A 16,086-nucleotide genomic window follows, 5' to 3' on the forward strand; every position below is an offset into this window, starting at 1 on the left:
GTGATATTTATTCTAAGATCCATTAGATCACAAAACTGTTTAAGCTTGTTTATCTGAAGCTGTAGAGTAAGCGGACTGTCTGATAAAATCACTAGATCGTCAGCATAAAACAAGACTTTAAGTGTAATATCCCCGAACTGAACTCCCCCAGGTATACTGTTTTCGACATCGTTCATATACAGTGCAAACATGATAGGGCTTAGAACACATCCTTGAGGGACACCTGCTTCACAACTAAATTCTCTAGATACTTTTCCACCATTCTGAACAGATGCCATCATGCTTTCGAGAATTTTTTCGTAGACTCTGATAAATTTAGTAGATAGGCCAATTGCTGAGAGCTTATAGAGTAAGGACCTCCTATTAATAGTGTCAAAAGTCGCTTTTAAATCAACGAAAAAGGCATATATGTAAGTTTTTTTATCAATAAAACGCCTAGCAGTGGTGCTGAGTACAAAAATTTGATCAATAGCTGAAAGGTTGGCTCGAAAACCAGCTTGAAAGCAACTAATCATGTTATTATCTTCTACCCAGGTCGTAAGTCTAGTATAGAGTATTTGTGTAAACACTTTTCTTAATGAGTTAAGCACAGCAATTCCTCTATAGTTCTCTGGCAAATCACGGTTACCAATGCTTCATGGATGCTTCATAAACAGTTTAAATAAAACCCATGATGTGTTTTTAAATATATTTTTTTTTTAAATACCATTTATTCACCTTTTTTATACATTTAACAAAATAAAAAAAATAACATAAAATTAATTTTTGTTTTTTAACACAATATAACAATGCATTTAATGGGAATGCTTTATTTTTTATTTGTAAATTCTAAAACTAAAACGAATAAAATTCGTCCCCTTTTAAGTAATCATTGAAATACATACATATAAATATATCTAGCTTAACAACTATAAATTAAAAATCGAACCAAGTTCGTTAAAAGAAATATTACAAAAATAAAAATTTTAAAAATCGATGAAACTAAAATTTCTTTATAAGATTTGCGGAAGATTTATTATCATATTTTATTATTTTTTGAATTTGCTAACAAATCTTTTATTTTACTTTATACAACAACAAAAATACATATTTGTGAATTATTGTTTTTAGTTTCACATGTAACTTTTTAAATGTCTTGCTGGTTTCGTGTCAAACGATGTGGTTAAGAAACTTGTCTCAGCTAAGACTATTAGTGTTTATATCCAGTGATAGGAATGTATCCTTTTTGGTTAAGTACTCATTGTAACGGGTGAAGGCGTAGCTGAAACACAGAAAACAAAAGATAATGTTAAACAACAAATTACCGTTTTAGTTAATTTTAATAGACAACAAAATTAAATTAATTATTGTTCACATTTTCAAAACTAGGCCCTATTGTCTTACAAATCTCAAGCATTTCTGTGTGATAATCGGCAGGTTTAGACGACACAAGGGACTTGAATGTTAGGTAAGTTTCTTGTATCTGATTGGCCAGCTGCCAACAAATTGCTTTCTAATTAAGGCAACTTTAATGGAAAGGTGGATGGTAAGTTAGTCAAGAGAAATCTCCCTAACTATCTAATCTAATTCTATGCCGAATCCGGCTAGCATTTTATATGACAATAGTTACTCTTGAAGTTTTTCTCAATTCAAGAGAATTCAGTGCTAGAAACGAGCTTTTAGGTGGAACAGGTATAAATTGGACCATGATCTCATGACCACGCAACGAATACTTCCACTTTACAAGGAAACGTTAGAGACTCCAAGAGTGACTTATTTATTTATTTAATTCTTTAAAATCTAACGTTAACAATATTTAAAAAAATTCTTATTCTTATGCTTTCTATTTTATTATGCAAAATACGGAAATGTGTAGCAGAATAGGGATGTAAGTTTTTCTCATTTGAATTGGGTTTTGTTTTCGTAAGACCTATTATTCCTCCTAAAGAAACTTAATGTCCAATATAGCACAGCAGCACATTGAAAACTATCAGATACTTAATCTCACTGAATCGGTAAACCAAAATTCTGGAAGAAGTCATTTTAAGGAGACTGAAGAAATTCTGCAACTAGCATAGCATCATCCCCGACATAAAGTTTGGATTGCGACAGGCTCACTCAACAATTCATCCACTTCTAAAGTTTCAGTCCGACGCCACCGCTGCTCTCTATAGCCACCGAGCCACAGCTGGATGCTTTCTGAATGTCGAGAAAGCTTTCGACAGCGTATGGATTGAGGCCCTCATCCATAAGCTCCGAATTTTTAATATCCCACAGCCAATAATACAAATTTTATTTTCTTTCTTTCATAAACTTCTTCGTAGAAATAGATAGTTGCAAGTCAACGATTAGAGACGTAAAGGCTGGAATCGCCCAAGGATCGAAACTTGGACCGTTCCTCTACAGCCTGATGACATCTGACCAGCCAGTGCCAAAGGATTGTGAGAACCTGGGGTGGAATCGGGTAAGGTGATTTGTGACAGTCACAATCAACAAATTCGGTCTGTGTAAGGTGATAGTCACCGGTGACAATCACGATTTGGGGACTTTTTTTTTATGTCACGTTGGCGTCTCGATTTTTATTAATTTGATAATTAGACACTGTGTGGTCCTTCGAGCAGATTTGCAGATTTCCCATGTTAGGGACAGACAACAGACTAATGCTGGGCAGAGACAGAGGCCCGTGTAAGCATTTACGAGTCAGGGTTGCGGGTTCATAGGGGCTGGATAAGTTCCTCCTCTAGAATGACAGACAATGAGACATATTTAGGCACTGAAATATTCGTACATTGTATTGGGACTTTTTCTGGTGACAGCTCTTTAGTTGTCACTTTCAATCGAAATTGATTTTTATTTTTAGTTGCTGAAATTTCAAGACAATATGAATGTGTTTGTGCCTTTGATTTTACATTCTGAAAGTGTTGAAAATAAAAATATTAATCATAATAGAAATGTCCGGCTCTTGAGGATCAACCTCCGCAATAAAATAAACATTCTTGATCTTCCAAGTCCAAAGTAAGTACCCTATTCTTCGATTAGCCGCGACTTTAAATTTTCTTGGAGGTGGTGGCTACCAAAGGCAAGTTGGCGCTGACTGGTCAGCTCCATGGGGCCAAAGTACAGTTTGTGAGGTTATTTCTTTGACCTTAAAACAAATGGAGAGGAAATTGTGCCCACTTCCAATCAAATTTAATCAATGGGCTTCTGAAGCAACAAAAATGTTCTTCTACGAAAAATATCAAATTCCTGGAGTCAGGACTTTGTTTCTTAGTAAAAATGAACTAATTTTATTACTTGTTTTTTATTTTATTATTTGTTTAATAGTAATCGGCTGCATTGTTGGGAGTCATATTATGATTCTCCGCCCTTCGGAAAATGAGCATATGTATTTCAATAGAAAAGGAAGACATAGTGTTAACGCTATGATCGTAAGTCAATTTTTTGATTCATTTATTTTTGTTGCCTAGATCTGCAACGAGAACAGAAAAATTCTGGCAATAAATGCAAAATAAGGCGGGAGTGCTCACGACAGCTTTGTATGGTGACAGAGTGCTCAACGAGAAAAGTTAAATGCTGACTATTGTTCAGGCAGAACATCATCGTGGCTACTTGGTACATCAAAACTTATAATTACATAATAATCCGGATAGCTTCAGATCGGTTTTTGAATACAACCACTGCAATTGTAACAAACGTCGGTGAATTTCTTTTAAAGTGATACCAAATTCTAAACAAAATTTGGTGATCACCTTACACAGACGCAAAAATTAGTTTGATCACTTTTTATGATCACAAAGGTGACAATCAAAAATGACCATAGCCGATTCCACCCCTGCTGTTTGTGGATGACTCACTCACCTATTCTTCCTCCATGTTTCCTACGATCGCAGCCCGAAGAGTAGAAGTACACATAAGCAGAATTTACGAGTACTACCAGAAGTGGGGAATAAGGATAAATACCTCCAAATCGGAACTGGTATGCTTCCGGAGATCTATCACCAACAACAGCCGCTGTAGACGTTCCCGGCCTTGTTCTGACGTTCCCGGATGGATCAAGGATTAAAACCAAGAAGAACTCCAAATACCTTGGAATACACTTCAATGAGCTGCTGCGCTTTAACCCTCACTCTAAGGCTGTGATAACAAAAGCCAACATCGCACTCCATCGAGTTCATCCTCTCTTGAAGAAGAAAACTGGATTAAGTAAACCAACGAAAATGTTGATATACAAACAACTGCTAAGACCGGTTATCACCTACAGTTTTCCGATATGGTTCACCTCATCAAAAACTGCAATGGAAAAACTTAAAGTCTTCGAGAGGAAGATACTAAGGATATGCACCGATCTACAATTCGACCGTTAACGACAGAAGCACTATAGTAATCGTAGAGTCTACGAAGAAGCTGAAATCAAGCCACTTGACAAGTTCCTTGCACAGGCAGCAAAGGAAGATAATCACCAATGTCGCCAGCCACCCTAACCAATTAATGAGAAGGATGACCAATCAGGAACGACACCCGGACCCGAGATACCTTTGTGGTATGGATATCTTGGACAAACTCCCCAATGACGACGACGACGTCTCCTTCTATGCTGGCCTGAAGTCAGACTACTACCGCGGCTGATCGCCGCCACACCTTACCAACCTCCATCAGGACAACCGGGACTGAACAACCCGAGATGAACCTCGCCAACAACACTATTTTTTTAGCCATCGACTTCATGTTAAATGCATGTTAATTATTGTAATTCATCAATGTATAAAGTTAGGCCCCCTTTGTGTAATTACCCTACTTAAGGGTAATCTTACCCAGATCTAAGAGGCAAAAACTGAAAAAAAAAGACAAACAACTACACAATATATACTTACTCGACAAAATCAAAGTCAATTGTTGAATATTCCGCCTGAATGAGGGCCCATATCGTCCAAAAGAAGTGCGCCGCCAATGCAAACTGATTTACCTGCACATATAGCCTCTGAACTTGTTCCTCTGAAACCTCACTACTCTCCAAATAAGCCTCCAAATAAGTTCGCAGCCATTTAAGTTGAAATTCCTTTGATGGGTAACGCTTATAATCAACTTCATCTACACCAGCAAATTCAGCGAAATGATTGCCAATATCAAAGGCTTGAAAGTTATAATCAGCATATTCGTAATCGATGAATGTTATCTGTTGCAGAGATTCTGTGTAGATGACATTGCCCAACAATAGATCGTTATGTGCAAATACTAGCGGACTATTGAGTGACTTTAATTTTTTGTAAAGCAACTCAAACTCGTTGCGGATCTTCGAAATGGGTAGAAAGGTTTTTTCTAACCTAGAATGAGTAAGGAAAATTAGCATATAAGATTGATCACAACTCTGGTTGATTTGGGTTGATTGATTTTTGAATTAGTGTTTTTCTTTTGTTTGTTTTTAAAGACAGAAAATGACAAATTACAATAGGGAGTTCGTATACAACAATTGAGTGCAACAACAGAACCAGATCACAACTACACCAAGGAGAAGAAGATGACGATTTTCTTCGAAATCTTGTCCTTCTTATGTCCTGTGAATATAGTAATTTGTGTTGAAATGTCATAGGATGTTTTTTGCCAAATTACCTGCTGTGCTTGTCGGCATCTGAAAAACGTTCTGGCACCAAGTCAAAGAAACTCTGAACCTTTTTCCAAAGCATTGATTCACGTGCCGGTGGTATCGCTAAACCATTGTCTTGGGTAACTTTATGCATATCTGCCATGCGACATGCCACTAGCTGCCATACTTCGGGTCTAGTTACACTTTCGGGAGTTAATGTTTTTCCGGGTACGTATTCGTAAGCGAGACCGTTTTTGAATGTAGCAAATAACGAGGGTGCGAATCCGTAGGAATGAAGTAGCTTTATGTTGCGGGTTTCAGCTTTGCGATCGATAAGCAGGTCGGTTTTGTTGCCATAAACTCGTACAAGAACGACATTGTTTGTATAGTCGGTACAGCCGTTTTGAGAGGAATTATTGTCATCAATTTTTGGTGTATTGAAGCAACCAACTAGTTTGTTTGTTATTCCGTCTGTGAAAATCTAGAAATATTTAAGAAAAAGTATGTTTTTTTTATTAGAGGAATCAACGTTATTTACTTAATTTAAATTTGAAAAAAGGAACCAAATTGAACTGTAAAGTGATCATAAGGTGAAACATAAAGAAGCAACTAATCAAAAGTTTTAAAGCTATTAGCTACTTTAATTAATAATCTTAAAGTTAAAGTTTTAATAGTGTTCTCATTTCATTAAACTCCACAAGTTTATTTTTGATTAAATCTATTTTTATTTGTTTCAATTGCAAACATTTAATTGACTTATTAACATTAAGCTGAGTCAGATTTTTAAGATTTGAGATAAAGTTACAGTTTGCTTTCAGCTTTTCAAATAAAAATATACACATATTTTTCAATGTTCTGTTTTAAGGCAAACAAAAAACACACATTTATTTTATAACCATTTCTTTATTTAATTTAATTTTATATGTAAAAACATAAATTTCAAATTGTTTACGTATGTATGTTATGCGGATAGAATTAACGTTGGTTACATAACATCAAAACAATAGGTAGTTAGGAGACCGCATAGACAGATTAATCTTGAGGAACAATTAACCAAACATCACCCTTTACAAAGAAGAAAAGAGTAAACTTTAAATTAAAATGTCAAGAAATTTAAACATTGCTATTTTTTTCCCGGAAAAAATTCATATATCAATCAGAATATACGTGGGTATACATTTTATATCTAATCATCTGCTTCATTTATACAAAATGTAAATAAATGTTTAGCTTGTATGACACTATATTTGTTTTCTTTTTTAATGAAAATGAAAATAAATTAAGAGTAGGTAAAACGAACAAACAAACGACTTTAAAATTACAAAACAAATAAAACTAATATGTTTGTGATTTCAGAAAAGTTGGTTGAGAGCACGTAGATGGTAATTAAGTTTCATCACCTTATCCTAATCTTAAAATTTGATTAGTACGTTAATATTTTATTTTAAAAGGTTGTAAATGTTTTTCAGCATATTTCACAAAATTACTAATACATTGGGTACTGTCAGAGAACTTAAGGGGATTCATTTGCAGTCAAATGTGATTTTTGAACGTACATTTTGACCAAGAAAACTAGTAAGTTTTTCAAGTGTCATAAGCTTCAAAATTTGGAACTTTACTTCACCAAACTTCAGTTTGAAGCATGCAAAAACTACAAAGCACTTTTCAGGAAAGCTACAAGTCCATAAAGAATTGTGTTTTGTATTTTAAAGAAACATTACTAATCCCTTTTCCAATTTCAGAAGGAACCCTTTTACATACATAATGTACATACATAAAGCCTCAAATAGAAATTTGCATAAAATAAATAAATTACAAATGGCGTTACATTGGTAAAATAAATCAATTTATTTTTGATTAAGATCTGTCAAAGCACAAAATTTCCCGTTTTTTGCATTTCATGAGGAAAAAGAAATTGATTTATTTTTGATTTAGGATCAATTCTGCAGGTCTGGAAATATTTACCCCTCTTAGCACTGATACTAATACAATTATAAGAAATGTTTAGATGGATTTGACAGCTATAAAGCACTCGTTAAAGCGCTATAAAACACTCGCAAAAAAAAATTCATTGCACACGTTTTCCATGCGCCACGACAAAAATAATTTTTTGACGGATATCTGAACTTCCTAATTGATGGAGATTTTCATCCAAGAGTAATTAAGTTTTTTTCTTGACTTACTTTCCAACTTAACTTTATTGGAAGTCAATTTTTTGGCAAATTCAAATAGTAGACATGTGCATTCAAGAGGACACAAGCGTCCACAGGTTTTTCTCAAAACCCACCTCTGTCTATCAACTTCTACTCTCACCTCCCCGTGGTGAACATCGGGTGCCTAGTACCTCAGCTGGAGATTGGGTTACAACCCCAGTGGAAAGTTGTTGGGGGCAGCAAACGAGAGGGGAGAGGTGTTTCCACAAAGGTACATTTCCTTATCCACACGGCAGCGGAGGAATCCCCGATGGAATGAAATGGAATCAACGGTGGCGTCTACAGTTCCAGTAAGGTTGAACTACTAAGTGAACACCTTATAGGGCTTCTTCGACTTATTCGGTGTCCAGGCCTATAAGGAGCGGTTCATCCGGCTCCCCTTCCTTGGAGTTATACTAAGGATCTGGCCCTCCAGGTTGTTGGTTGTGCCGTCGGGGTGACTTCCTGGCCACGTTAAAGCTTTCATAGATGCGAAGCACCAACAAGCCTCAGATACGGATGGATTTACTGTTGACAACCTACGCAAACAAATTAAGGACAACGAACTTCGGATATGCACGTGGAATGTTAAGTCCCTTAACAGACCACGTGCGGCCGAAGAATTAGCGGAGGCCCTAGACTGCTATAAAACAGACATCACCGCCATCCAGAAAATACGATGGGATGGGCCAGGCAAAAAGAGGATGAAAAACTGCGATATTTACTATGGTGACTGCTACCACGAAAACCAACAGCGTTTATTTGGATGCGGTTTGGTCATTGGAGCCAGGCTAAGGCAAAAAGTCTTGAGCTATAGATGCATCAATGAGCGCCTCATGACAATACGCATCAAGGCTAAATTCGGCAACATTAGCCTGATATGAGCGAAACAGGGAGGTCCTGGGAGAAGGTACAACGTCGAACGGCTACAATCGCAAGAGATCGCCAAATCCTTTTCCGACCGAGTTACGAGTAACCTCTCTCGAAGTTCTCTGCCGCCAACGCAATGTATCGAAAACCAGTGGAACCCCTGGTTTGATAAGGGATGTCGGCAGGCAAATGCAGCCAAATAACAGGCACGCAAAGCAGCGCTGCATAAAAGAACGAGAGCTGCTCATGAGCTCTATGAGCAGAAGAGGCGAGAGGAACAGCGACTTCTCAGAAGGAAAAAGAGGGCATGAGAAGCGTGCGGTAGAAGATGTTGAGAGGTTTAAAAGCAGGAATGAAGTTCAAAAGTTTTATGAACAGGTGAAACGAAATTCACAGGTACATAAACCTAGAACCAATGGCTGCAAAGGCGATAGTAGAAACATTATAGTGGAACTGCAGTCAATGCTGAGGATTTGGAAGGACCACTTCTGCAGACTGTATAACGGCGATGAAGAACTGAATTTCGCTGTCAGGCAGGATGATCCATTCAACATATACAACGAAAGCCAACAATCCCGTCCTCCCGACTTAGACGAAGTAAAGATTTCCATATCTAAGCTCAAGTCTAATAAAGCCGCTAGAGCAGATGGCTTCAATGCCAAGCTCTTCAAAGCAGTTGGAGATAAGTTCAGACAAAAGCGGATGAAAGCACCTTGGGTCGGTTCGAGAGAAAAGTTCTTCGTGTGATCTACGGTCCCGTATGCATCGAAAACGAGTGGAGGAGAAGATGGAAGGACTAGCTATACGGGCTGTACAGCAACGTACACTTAGCCAGAAGGGTAAAAGTGCAACGACTAAGATGGCTGGGTCACGTAGAGCGCATGGAAACCAATGCTCCGGCCCGGAAAGTCTTCGAATCCACACCCACAGGACAGCGCAGTAGAGGAAGACTGCGGATCAGGTGGCGCGCACAAGTGGAAAGTGACCAGACCCAACTTAGAGCGCGAAACTGGAGACATCTAGCTAGAGACCGAGCTAGATGGAGAAGTTTGTTGGGTGAGGCCCTAGTTCACACAGGACTGTAGCGCCACCTTAAGTAAGTAATTTTTTGGCAGGTGGCCACTCAGATAAAAGAAACTTGACTTACTTTCGAATCCCTTATGTCGTCAGAACCTGCCAATTGTTCCATGCGAATCTTCCATGCGAATTCATTTTTGCAACCCCACGTTAAAGTCCTCTAAGAAAAATAATTTTCTTCTTTTGGCAAGAGGAGAATTGTTGCCTACATATAATTTTGATGTTTGGGAGGAAGAAAATGTCAAATCAAGGCCATAAGTGGATAATGAAGAAATGATTCCATGATTTTTAACACTTTTCTTTGCATTTGTTGTAAAAACTTCTAACAAACATAGCATTCCGAAATGTTCGTTATTTTTTTGTACGGTTGTCACATGTCCAATTATGACTAAGAAACAGGCAAAAATATTTTTTGGAATTACATATATGTTTTTTTTTGGGTTAAAAAAGCCTATACAGTATAATTATAAAAGTCCATTAAGCTATGACGATATTGTACACGGTTTTTAAGCCCTAGTTCACACAGGACTGTAGCACAACCTTAAATAAGTTTTGAGCCACCACTCCAGAATGTCTTTACAACAAATAATAACACTGGTCAACAAGGTTATACTCAGCCCTCTTACGAACTCCATTGTAATTGGACATTTTGCGATGCAATGTTTTGTGATGCAATGTTTCGAAATTCGTGATAGGTCTGACTTTTTCTAAGTTTTTTGACTCCTTATGATCCAACCCGACTTTAAAATTAATCTATAACTACAGGTTTTGAGATACAACTTTTTATAACTCGGAAACAAACTTACATATATTAGTTTTTTTGAGGATATGTGAATTTATAAAGAAGTTTTCTTATTAGTTGTAAGTCTTCCACTGCCATACATAAACCTTAAAAGAACGCTGAAGTATTTATTCTAAAATGGCTCTGTGGGCGGTGGGAACACAGCCCATACCTCATACTGGAAATAAAAACTCATCCCAAGAAAACACTGGTAATCGAAGATGAATACATAATTTTTTACCCATTCCAGTTTGGGGTTCAGGTACATTCGTCTATAGGTATTTTTAATTGATAAAAATAAAGTGCAAATAAAAAACGAGCGTTAGAATGTCCTAAGATCAAATAATTAACCCCTAAAACAGTATACTAAAAAGGTGCTACCATAAAATGAAGCCATTCCAGATTTAAGACTCTCAGGACGTGAAATGGCAAGCAGACTTAACAGAAGCATGACAGTTGCAAGAAATTATGTTCGTAATTCACCAGCAACTGAAATAAGGGCCAAAGTTGGAGTATCACTCAGCATAACAATGGTTCGAATGATAATACAAAAAACTAATGCTATCTAGAGAAGAAAACTGAAAAAGAAACCAGGTTTGGGCCAAGTACACAAAGACCATGGGCCAATTTTAGCAAGAGAGCATGTTGCTTGGAGCAATGGATGGAAACGCGTTGAATTTTTGGATGAAAAATAGTTTAACTTGACAGTCTCTATGATTACAATGGTCGCATTCACAAAGCTAGTGGCTACGTAGTCAAGGGATACCGATTGGCTTAATCTAACTACAAAAGCTAGTTAGTTAGTTCCCCTCCGACGTAGTGGAGAATGATTTTGACGTTTCAGAATCAGCTGCTAAAATGAAATAAATCGTTCAGTATTTAAATACATGCCTATGCCATCTAAAGTCTTTTCACGGGTACTGCCTCTTGCTTGGAATTGACAAATTCTCCAAGAGTAATTCTTGTCATGAAAAAGTGCTTTCTCAAATTAGCCGTTCGGATTCGGCATACAAACTGTAGGTCCCCTCCATTCCTGACAACATTACTCGCATACAGGAGTGGTTGATAGTTGTAAGGCATTAGGCCCTGGTTCACAACGGACTGTTGCGCCACCCAATTTATTTATTTAAATACAAATATAAATCTTTAACATTTTATTTTATTGAATTTAAGAACACTAAAGCTAAGTTAAAGTTATCAAATCAAATATGTTTCTTATTTTATATATTTGCATTTGTCAATAATATGACAGTTCCAGATTGATAGTGTAGTTTTGCATTCACAAAGCTATAGTTGAATTTTTAGACATCTGCCTTGAATTTTCTAGCAAGACAATGGACAGGTTCAGACAACATAAGGGACTTCATTTGCAGTGAACTTCATTCTTTGAACGTAAATTTTGACCAAAGCAACTAGATAGTTTTTCAACTGTCATAAACTTCAAATTCAGAACTTTACTTCGCAAACCACCTCTTTATGTCCATAGTACAAAAACTACCAAAAACATTTTTGTCTAAAAAACACCCCTCAGGCAAGCTTCAAATCCATCACGATTTGAATTTTGTATTGTAGAGAAATATTACTTATTTCTCTTCCAATTTGACAAGGAATCCTTTTACACCAAAGATTAAATGGAATTGTAAAAAAAATAATAAATCATGAAGTAATGAGGTTCAGTTGATTTAAAAAACATCATCAATTGTCATTGTGACATAAGTTCATTTGATAGGGAGCTTTTTCTTGACTAACTTTCCAGTCAAATTTCCAATAAAGTTGCCTTAATTGGAACCCAATTTTTTGGCAGCTCGTCAATCAGATACTAGACACTTGCCAAACTTTCAAGTCCCTTATGTCGCCTGAACCTGCTCAATGCCTTTATCTACACTTTCACGGCTATAAGAAGTTGGATTGAATCCGTGGTCATCGTATTCACTGAGCAGGCAGGCAATATGAAGATAAGGGCACTTTAATTGAAGCTTTTCGTATTGCCTGGGTCCAAATTTACTGCGATTATCTAAAAAAAACTATGATTCCACTACAAACCGTCTTATAGAGATTATATCCAAAAATGGCGGGCATACTTATTATTAATATAAAAAACGTTATATATAAATGTTGCAAACCATAAAATATATTTTTTCGTTTTTTCTTAAATTTTGTACGTGGGCTCTTCCTAGTGAAGCACTTTTGTATACCCTTTTAAAGTAGTTCATTTCTTTTTCTTGGCGAACTCCAACGGTTGTTTCCAATCTAAATTTCATTTTATAAATTTGTAATGGGGAAATACGAACCTATTCACAAGTAATAAACGTTTTTGGGTAAAAAAACTTTCAACAGTTAAAAAAGCGAATATTAACAGCAAAATCCTAATTGATTTTTTTGTTGATAAATGTAATGATCTATTTTTAACCGAGCGATAAAATGTATTAATTCTAACTTAAATATGTTTTTTTTTCACAAATAAGTGTTAATTTAATTTGTTATAAATGCTGATCATACGCATGGATAAATTAACCATTACCAGATTTAGCAAATAATATTATTTCCATGATTTTGGATTTTCAGAACCTTTGTCGTTAAATGAAAGGCGTCCAGAATTAAATTCGTTGTACCGAGATTTGACAGAGCTAAAGAATGAAGTGTCAAGACCAAAAGTGGGTCAAGCTACCAAAAGCATCCTTGTCTCGAAAATGGTCTATACATAACTAAATTTTTAATTCCAATAAGTGAAAATAAATGAAAACTGTTTTCTACCTATAGTTGTAAAACCCTAAACATGAAGTTCGTCATGAAGTTAGATTAACTTCAAAAAAGAGCTTTAATATTAAAAAAAAGCCTCATTTTAAAATATGACAATTTGTTTGTATGTTATTAACTTCCCATAGGAAGTTATTGTAATGGGTCCGATTTGTCAAATTGAAAATTTTGACATTTCTCGACGTTTCAAGGTCCCTAGAGTCGAAATAAAAGATTTTTAGAAAGATGTCTGTGCGTGCGTGTGTACGTACGTTCGTACGTCCGTACGTCCGTACGTTCGCAACGTTTTTTTCGTCGTCCATAGCTCAAGAACCAGAAGAGATATCGACTTCAAATAAATTTTGTTATACAGATAATAAGGCAGAAAGATGCAGAAAGGGCTCTCAAGAAAATTGCGTGGGTGGTTTTTTTACCATAGCAGTTTGAAAAAAAGGTGAAAATGTTGGTTAACCCTAAATATCTTACGAACCAAAAACGCTAGAGACTTGAATTAAATTGTATAAAATATATTGTAACGTGATACCAAACAGGTATATTTTTTGAAAAAAAATCAATATAACGGTTTTTTTAATAAATCAATAAAAATGAAAAAAAAATTTGTCACCTCCAAAATTTTACGACTGAAATATGATTTCATCTCCAAAACAATTTTGTGCAACGAATAATAATGTTTTTGATATCTGATAAAATTTTGAGAAAAATCTAATTGACAGTTTTTTTTATAAAAAATACAAATCTAAAAAAAAACATTACTCAAAGTTGGTAAAAATTGAATATCGATTCAAATATCTTTTCAAAAACTTAAAATTTAGGATTCAAACTTATTTTATCTTATGAGGAATATTGTTTTCAACATTTTGAAAAATTTAGAAAAAAATTGAATTCACAGTTTTTTAACAAAAAATAAAAACCTAAACAAAAATTTATAAAAGTTGGTAAAAATTGATTTTCGACTCAAATATTTTTCCAAAAATTGTAGATATTGGCTTTTAACAACTTTTATCTTTCAACAAATATTGTTGTCAACATTCAATAAAATTTTGAAAAAAATCGAATTGACAGTTTTTGTGCAAAAAATTAAAAACCTAATAAAAATTTACCAAAAGTTGGTCAAAATTGATTTTTGACTCAAATATCTTTTCAAAAACTTGAAATATTTTCTTCAAACTAATTTTATCTTATAAGAAATATTGTTTTCAATATTCGATAAAATTTTGAAAAAAATCGAATTGATAGTTTTTTTTACAAAAAATAAAACTCTAAAAAAAACAATTCTAATACTTGTAAAAATTTACCTTCAATTTAAATAGCTTTATTGGCTTCAAACTTATTTTATTTCACAGAAAATATTGTTTTCGATATTCAGTAATTTGTATATAAAAATCCAACAGTCCGTTTTTTCATTAAAAAAATCTACAAAAAATAGTACGCAAATTTGGTAAAAATTGGTACGAGTACATATAGACAAACTTAGAAGCAAGACAAATCGACAGACGGGATGGGAAGTTATCAGTGTGGGTCGCATCCCAGCCTCTTTTTTAAATTGTTTTCATACTAGAATTTTTACTATGACCCCAAAAATTATTTCAAACCAGAAATAGTTCCCTTCCTTTCATTAAAAGGTGCTTGATATAAAAAAAAGTCTGTCTACTCGTCTGTAAACAATTAACAACATGCTTTAAATAATATTTTGACCTTCAATTACAAACTGATATTTTTTTTCTTTTCATATTTATTTGCACAAAAATATTCACCTATTTATTATTGTACAACGTCTAACGTCTGAACTAAAGAAAATTATAGCACTGATGTTATGACTTGTCGATTGTTTGTGCAATCGAGAAAACGATCGTGTGCATGTTTTATAAAATCAACACAAGATTTATGATGCAAAATGTTTAAATAAAATTATTTTAAAGTCAATTGTATGACTTATTGTTTATTGGAAACAATAGACTATACGACATACTATTGTTCGCTTTAGAATAACTTAATTTTTACCAAACAGGTGACGTCTGTTTTAAGTGAAAACTTGTCAATTAGTTTGTCTTTTTTTTAAAGCAACAGATAGTGATATTGATTTTACGTATTTTTTTATCTTATACGATAAAAAATGCTGATAAATATATCTTTTTGTATATAACTTTAAGGCAAGGTTCCTCGTGCTGAATTTGCAATTTATGTGTCACTTTAAGATAAAGTTAAAAATTCACAAATCGGTAGATAAAAATTAACAAACAAATTATATTACTTTGAAATCTTAATTGTGACAATTCACTTAAAAAAAGATATGGGGCATAATTATGTCTATTTGTACATGAACGAACATACATATGTACATACATACACACTAGGGTGTCCCTTATTTTCCAACAATTTTTTTCCTACCCACCAAATAACAGGTGCTAAACTTCCATCAAAACGGCAAGTTTTAGAAGTTTTATTTTACAATATTCGGGAAGCTAAGCTAACTGTGAGTGAAAGTTCAAACCTCGTTATTCGTGAGTGCTTAATTTTTTGGGAAAAGGCAAGAATACCCACAAAGGCACTTGCTCATTGTGTAAAAAAAACTTGTGAGGTGTGGAAAGACATGTAAAAAAATTCAAAGAAAACTCAGGATATATTCAAACGAAGGAAAGAGGAGTTTTAAAGTGATCTGGATAATCTGTTTGATTTAGCGCTTGCCGATGCATTACGTGCGTTTTGTTCGCATTTCATATATAGTAAAGTGAGAAATTCCCAACAAAACGATCCGCAGTGGATAGATTTTTGTATATAAAAATTGGTACAACTGAAAGAAGATCTGTCAAAATAATAATACAAAACTTCAAAAAGGGGGTTTGTTCGTA

General features: G+C 34.8%; 1 protein-coding gene across 1 annotated transcript in view; it reads right to left on the bottom strand.

Moving 5' to 3' along the window:
* Positions 1 to 1,015: 1,015 nt before the first annotated feature.
* The window catches only part of LOC129945331 (ethanolamine kinase), a 30,823-nt gene continuing 15,752 nt past the window's right edge, over positions 1,016 to 16,086 (bottom strand). Inside the window, exons 2-4 of the mRNA XM_056055001.1 lie at positions 5,587 to 6,041; positions 4,851 to 5,300; positions 1,016 to 1,261 (exon numbers count right to left, since the gene is read on the bottom strand). Coding sequence (XP_055910976.1) covers positions 1,177 to 1,261; positions 4,851 to 5,300; positions 5,587 to 6,041 — 990 coding nt within the window. The 3' untranslated portion in view covers positions 1,016 to 1,176. The remainder of the gene's footprint in view (positions 1,262 to 4,850; positions 5,301 to 5,586; positions 6,042 to 16,086) is intronic.

The sequence above is a fragment of the Eupeodes corollae genome, chromosome 2 (assembly GCF_945859685.1).
Source record: "Eupeodes corollae chromosome 2, idEupCoro1.1, whole genome shotgun sequence".
NCBI lineage: Eukaryota > Metazoa > Arthropoda > Insecta > Diptera > Syrphidae > Eupeodes > Eupeodes corollae.